The sequence below is a fragment of the Cynocephalus volans genome, chromosome X, assembly GCF_027409185.1.
Source record: "Cynocephalus volans isolate mCynVol1 chromosome X, mCynVol1.pri, whole genome shotgun sequence".
Lineage (NCBI taxonomy): Eukaryota > Metazoa > Chordata > Mammalia > Dermoptera > Cynocephalidae > Cynocephalus > Cynocephalus volans.
In genome coordinates, this window is record NC_084478.1 from 116676290 (window position 1) to 116684035 (window position 7746).

Sequence of the window (7746 nt, forward strand, 5' to 3'; positions counted from 1 at the left end):
CATGAAGACGTAGAAAATTTGAACAGACCAATAACAATAAAGGAGATTGAAGCTGTTATCAGAAGGCTCCCAACAAAGAAAAGCCCAGGACCAGATCAATTCACAGCAGAATTTTACCAAACATTCAAAGAGGAATTGACACCGATTCTTTCCAAACTATTCCAAAAGATTGAAACGGACGCAAATCTCACAAACTCATTCTATGAAGCAAACATCATCCTGATACCAAAACCAGATAAAGATATAACCAAAAAAGAAAACTACAGGCTGATATCCTTGATGAATATAGATGCAAAAATCCTCACTAAAATACTAGCAAACAGAATACAGCAACACATACGAAAAATTATTCATCACGATCAAGTGGGATTCATCCCAGGGATGCAACGTTGGTTCAACATAGGCAAATCAATAAATGTGATACACCATATTAATAAACTCAAACACAAGGACCATATGATCATCTCTATAGATGATGAAAAAGCATTTGATAAAGTTCAGCACTCATTCATGACAAAGACCCTCTATAAATTAGGTATAGATGGAAAGTATCTCAACATAATTAAAGCCATATATGCCAAACCCACTGCCAATATCATCCTGAATGGGGAAAAGCTGAAAGCTGTTCCTTTAAGAACAGGAACTAGACAAGGATGCCCACTCTCACCACTCGTATTTAACATAGTGTTGGAAGTACTAGCCAGAGCAATCAGAGAAGACAAGGAAATAAAGGGCATGCAGATTGGAAAAGATGAAGTCAAACTGTCCCTGTTTGCAGATGACATGATCCTATATATCGAACAGCCTAAAACCTCTACAAAAAAAACTGCTGGAAATGATAAATGATTTCAGCACAGTAGCAGGATACAAAATCAACACACAAAAATCAGTAGCATTTCTTTTCTCCAATAGTGAACATGCAGAACGAGAAATCAAGAAAGCCTGCCCATTTACAATAGCCACCAAAAAAATAAAATACTTAGGAATTGAGTTAACCAAGGAGGTGAAAAATCTCTATAATGAGAACTACAAACCACTGCTGAGAGAAATTAGAGAGGATACAAGAAGATGGAAAGATATCCCATGCTCTTGGATTGGAAGAATCAACATAGTGAAAATGTCCATACTACCCAAAGTGATCTACAAATTCAATGCAATTCCCATCAAAATTCCAAAGACATTTTTCTCAGAAATGGAAAAAACTATCCAGACATTTATATGGAACAATAAAAGACCACGCATAGCCAAAGCAATGCTGAGCAAAAAAAATAAAGCTGGAGGCATAACACTACCTGACTTTAAGCTATACTACAAAGCGATAATAACCAAAACAGTATGGTACTGGCATAAAAACAGACACACTGACCAATGGAATAGAATAGAGAATCCAGAAATCAACCCACACACTTACTGCCATCTGATCTTTGACAAAGGTACCAAGCCTATTCACTGGGGAAGGGACTGCCTCTTCAGCAAATGGTGCTGGGATAACTGGATATCCATATGCAGGAGAATGAAACTAGATCCATACCTCTCACCGTATACTAAAATCAACTCAAAATGGATTAAGGATTTAAATATACACCCTGAAACAATAAAACTTCTTAAAGAAAACATAGGAGAAACACTTCAGGAAATAGGACTGGACACAGACTTCATGAATACGACCCCAAAAGCACGGGCAACCAAAGGAAAAATAAACAAATGGGATTATATCAAACTAAGAAGCTTCTGCACAGCAAAAGAAACAATTAACAGAGTTAAAAGACAACCAACAGAGTGGGAGAAAATATTTGCAAAATATACATCTGACAAAGGATTAATATCCAGAATATATAAGGAACTCAAACAACTTTACAAGAAGAAAACAAGCAACCCAATTAAAAAATGGGCAAAAGAGCTAAGTAGGCATTTCTCTAAGGAAGATATACAAATGGCCAACAGACACATGAAAAAATGCTCAACATCACTCAGCATCCAGGAAATGCAAATCAAAACCACACTGAGATACCATCTCACCCCAGTTAGGATGACTAAAATCCAAAAGACTCTGAACGATAAATGCTGGCGAGGTTGCGGAGAAAAAGGAACTCTCATACATTGTTGGTGGGACTGCAAAATGGTGCGGCCTCTATGGAAAATGGTATGGAGGTTCCTCAAACAATTGCAGATAGATCTACCATACGACCCAGCTATCCCACTGTTGGGAATATACCCAGAGGAATGGAAATCATCAAGTCGAAGGTATACCTGTTCCCCAATGTTCATCGCAGCACTTTTTACAATAGCCAAGAGTTGGAACTAGCCCAAATGTCCATCATTAGAAGAGTGGATACGGAAAATGTGGTACATCTACACAATGGAATACTACTCAGCTATAAAAACGAATGAAATACTGCCATTTGCAGCAACATGGATGGACCTCGAGAGAATTATATTAAGTGAAACAAGTCAGGCACAGAAACAGAAATACCACGTTCTCACTTATTGGTGGGAGCTAAAAATTAATATATAAATTCACACACACACACACACACAAAAGCGGGGGGGGGAATAAGATATAACACCCACAATTACTTCAAGTTGATACGACAAGCAAACAGAAAGGACATTGTTGGGGGGGGGAGGGAGAAGGAGGGAGGTTTTGGTGATGGGGAGCAATAATCAGCCACAATGTATATCGACAAAATAAAATTTTAAAAAATAATAATAATAATAATAATAAAATGGAAAAAATAAATAAATAAATAAATAAATAAAAAATAAAAAAATTTTAAAAAATTTTAAAAAATAAATAAACAAATGGGACTATGTCAAACTAAAAAGCTTCTGAGCAAAGGAAAAAAATCAACAGAGTGAAATGACAACCTACAGAGTGGGAGAAAAAAAAATTGCTAACTATGCATCTGACAAGGTATTAAAATCCAGAATATACAAGGAACTCAAGCAATGACACAGTAAAAAAAATCTAAATAACCCAATTAAAAAATGGGCAAAGGAGCCGAATAGACATTTTTCAAAGGAAGACATACAAATGGCCAACAGGTACATTAAAACATGCTCAAAATCACTAGCCATCAGGGAAATGCAAATTAAATCTACACCAAGATTCCACCACACCCCAGTTAGACTGGCTATAAACAAAAAGACAGTGAATGACAAATGCTGGTGTGGGTATGGAGAGAAGGGAACACTCCTGCACTGTTTGTGAGACTGTAAATTAGTATAACCACTATGGAAAACAGTATGGAAGTTTCTCAAAGAACTACAGATTGATCTTCCATACAATCCAGCCATCCCACTTCTGGGTATATACCCGGAGAAATGGAAATCATCATGTCGAAAGGACACCTGCACTCCCATGTTCATCGCAGCTCTGTTTACAATAGTCAAGACATGGAACCAACCTAAATGCCCATGGATGGATGATTGGTTAAGGAAACTGTGGAATATACCGTGGAATACTATTCTACCATAAAAAAGAATGAAATTCTCCCATTTGTAACAACATGGATGAGCCCAGAGAAACTTACGTTGAGTGAAATAAGGAAAACACAGAGGGATAAATACCACATGTGCTCACTCATAAGTGGGAGCTGAGAGAGAAAGAAGGAAGGAAAGAAAGTCCACAGTGGTGTGTTGGACTTGCAGAGGGAGAGAACATACCTTGAGCTATAAAGTGGAGGCAAGGTGAAAAGTGAGTGGGAGTTAAGGTGGTGATAATTGGGTGGGGGACATGTGGTACAAATGCAATTTGTGGTAATGGGTGTGCTGCCAGTATGAATCTGGCCTTCACATCTTGGGCACGATGGGTGACAATTAGCTTGTATCTCATGAATATTCATAATCAGTCAATCAATCAATATATAAATAAATAAATGTAGAAAAAGTCTTTGGTAAAATTCTACAGGCATTAATGTTAAAAACTCTCAACTAGCTCTTTTTTCGCGCAGGCCCGCGGCGCCGGCAGGATGGGCAAGTGTCGCGGTCTTCGTACTGCCAGGAAGCTCCGTAGTCACCGACGGGACCAGAAGTGGCATGATAAGCAGTACAAGAAAGCCCATTTGGGTACAGCCTTGAAGGCTAATCCTTTTGGAGGTGCTTCCCATGCAAAGGGAATTGTGCTGGAAAAAGTAGGAGTTGAAGCCAAACAACCAAATTCTGCCATCAGGAAGTGTGTCAGGGTCCAGCTGATCAAGAATGGCAAGAAAATCACAGCCTTTGTACCCAATGATGGTTGCTTGAACTTTATCGAGGAAAATGATGAAGTTCTGGTGGCTGGATTTGGTCGAAAAGGTCATGCTGTTGGTGACATTCCTGGAGTCCGCTTTAAGGTTGTCAAAGTAGCCAATGTCTCCCTTTTGGCCCTATACAAAGGCAAGAAGGAAAGACCAAGATTATAAATTTTGATGGTGAAAACACAGTGGTAATAAATTTTCGTATGCCAAAAAAAAAAAAAAAAAAACTCTCAACTACCTAGAAATAATAGGGATATTCCACAAATTCATTAAAAAATCTATGAAAAAAGCCTACAGACGATATCATGATTAATAGCAAAAAAGTGAATACTTTCCTAGTGGCATGAGAAACAATGCCAGGGGACAAAATCACACTACTTCTATTCAAATTTGTACTAGAAGAGTTACCCATTTCAATAAGGATAGAAAAGAAATAATAGGCATGAAAATTGGACAGAGAAGGAATTCTATCCCTATTTGAATGGATATAACTGGTTTTTAAAATTTATTTATTGTTATTACTTTTTACATTCTAAGATGCTGTTGCAGAGCAGTTGGGGTGAATGGAGAGAGAGGATGGGGAAGGGGATAGGGTGGGACAATGAGGAAGGGGGAAGGGCATGTGGTTGAGGCCCGTGCCACCCCCCTCGTTCTGGCAGAGGAGTCCAGGGGCCTTCTGCAGTGGTTCAGTGGTGGCTGGGCTGGATGCAGACATCAGAGGAACATGGCTGAGGCCCTGGGCCCTCTCCCCACCCCAGTTTGGGAGCCCGGGGGGCTTCCAGTCCTTCTAGGTTTTACAGGTATTCTTCAGTCCTGTAAGACCTTTACTGGTTAATATCAAAACTTTGTCTCTGATCTGTGGGTGTTTTGTTTTTTCTTTCAGTTCTGTGTTGGATTATTAGCTATACCCACCACTTAAACTGTACTGGAACTAATTTGTTAGTTCCTACTAAAATGGGGGAACTTCATATGGGGACCAGCACTTGAGCCCTGTAGTTGAGCTAAATTGCTGCTTTGTTGCTGATTCTCTCGGGAAGGCATTTTGTGCAGATCAGGTTTTTTTTTTTTTTTTTTTTTTTTTTTTTTTTTTTTTTTGTCTTTTTCATGACCGGCACTCAGCCAGTGAGTGCACTGGCCATTCCTATATAGTATCCGAACCCGCGGCGGGAGCGTCCCTGCGCTCCCAGCGCCACACTCTCCCGAGTGCGCCACGAGGTTGGCCCCAGCTCAGATTTTAATTGTTGACTCTGTAAACACTTCGGATCTTGTGAGGTCTAATACACCTGGGTTGTGTGGAAACTCTGGTCTGGGCCTGAGTTTTCTCAGCAAACTGCACCCCCTGCAATTCTAAATTCCTGAGCAGTCATCTGAGTGATCCTGTGCTGGCTGGGGGCAGATCAGCTGTCCATGCTGTGCCCCAGTGTTCCCCCGGTGGGCCTATCTCCCCCACCGCCCACCCTCTAAACACTTTCCATAAGATGAGCCATGTGCCAGTCCCTTGCAGTGACTCACCGGCCTCTGAGTAGCTCCTCTTTTCAGTTGTCTGTGGCCCCTCACTCCTATGTGGGTCCACAGGAACCCTGTTAGTGGTCTAGCTGGCCTGTGGGCCACCAAGGCCCTCTTCTCCCCTGAAGCCTCCAAGAACTTCATATGAAGGGCACAGCTGCCGCTTTTGCCAGCTCTTGCTCTGTGTGCTCACCAGGGCCAGCCTTGAAGTGACTGGGGCTCGACACAATGAGAGTGGTCCTTTCTTTCTCTCATTGTGGCTTCTCTCCTGCCTTCATGAACTCCATAGGTCTCTTCTCCTCTTCCCCTGAGCTCTAGCAGCCCCAGCTTGGCAGTCATTGCTTTGTTTTTTAATAGTTGTAAATTGGTTGATTGTCTGGATTTAACCATTTACTTGGAGAAAATCTCAGGGAATCTACAAAAGAATTACTAGCATAATAAATGAGTTTAGAAATCATAGGATATAAGATTAATACACAAAAATCAATATATAAAATACAATAAAAATGCCATTTATACTACTTTAAAAAAATACCTAGGGACTATATATAGCAAAATGTACCCAAGAAACTCTACACTAAAAACTATCAGATATTACTGACAGAAAATAAAGACCTAAATAAATGGAGTAAAATATCATGTTCATAGATTGGTCGAGTAAATATGGTTGAGAGGGTAATTCTGCACAAATAAACTGTAGATTGATTGTAATCTAATTCAAACATCAGCATGGTTTTTTATAAAAATAAAAATGAAAATCTAATTCTACAATTTACATATAAATGCAAAGTAGCTTGATGAATGAGAAACTTATAAAAAGAACAAATTTAGAGGACTTAACTTTACCTAATTTCAAGACTTTATACAAAGCTAAAGTCATCAAGATAGTTTGGTTTCACAAAAGGAGAAACATAGAGATCAACAAAACAAAGAAAGAGTACAGAAATTAACCCACACATACACGGTCAATTGATTTTCTACGACATCACTAAAGAAATTCAACGGGAGCATATTTCAGCATATGCTCCTGGACTACCTGGACATTAATTGTGGGAAAAAATGAACATCAACACTTAATTCCCACCATACACAAAATGTAACTTGAAAAGGATCTCAGACCTAAAGATAATAACTAAAATTGTAAAAGCCCTTAGAAGTAAACAGAAAACGTCTGTGACCTTGGATTAGTCAGAGGTTTCTTAGGTACAACGCCAAGAATAAAATCCACATAACAAAAATTTGATAATTTGGACTTCATCAAAATTAAAAACTTGCTTTCCAAAGACATTGCCAAGAGGATTAAAAGATAAGCCATAGAATTACACAGTATCTGATGAGACTTAATAATGATTCCACTGGGATATTGAAGAGCATGCTGAAGTCACTGCAGTTTCAATTTTTAAAAGCTTATCACATCACAATAATATCATATAGTGGGCTTGTAGAAGAGTCTAAAATTAGGACTTTTTAAAGAACAACATCTAGGCCAGCCATGCAATTAAGCACAGTAAACTCACCCATCCTCAGAAACAGTAACTTTCCAACCTCTTTTCCCCCCACAGTGAATAATAATATCATGTACTGACATTCTACAATGTAAAAAGCCCTGTGAACATTTCGTCTGATTTAATCTTCACTACAACCCTATGAGGGTTATTGTTTGCATTTGAGGAAAATGAAAACCATGTAGATTAAATTAATTTTCCAAAGTCACACAGAACTTGCTCTACCAAGAAGGGGCAAGGCTAGAAATATAATCCAAGTATTTCTGACCTCAAAGATCTTGTTCCTCTACTATGTTCCAAGATAGGCTGAAAAGGGGTAATGATCTTTTTGTTGACATCCCAATCAGTGGCTTAGGTTTAATTTTGGTTGACTACCACCACACTGTAGTAGAATGTTCTCTCTGCCTCTCACCTAATCTCACATGCTCAAAAAGTGCAGAACCTACATGGAAAGTAGTTCCCTTACTCAGCCAGCCCAAATATTTACCTAATTCTGC

At 39.1% G+C, this 7746-nt stretch overlaps 1 protein-coding gene across 1 annotated transcript; it reads left to right on the top strand.

Annotated features, from left to right (window-relative positions):
* The first annotated feature begins 3949 nt into the window (after window positions 1–3949).
* LOC134367333 (small ribosomal subunit protein uS12-like) lies at window positions 3950–4452 on the top strand. The gene has a single exon (XM_063084055.1). It carries the CDS (start codon window positions 3972–3974, stop codon window positions 4401–4403), a length of 432 nt encoding a protein of 143 aa, XP_062940125.1. The 5' UTR covers window positions 3950–3971; the 3' UTR covers window positions 4404–4452.
* Window positions 4453–7746: the final 3294 nt, after the last annotated feature.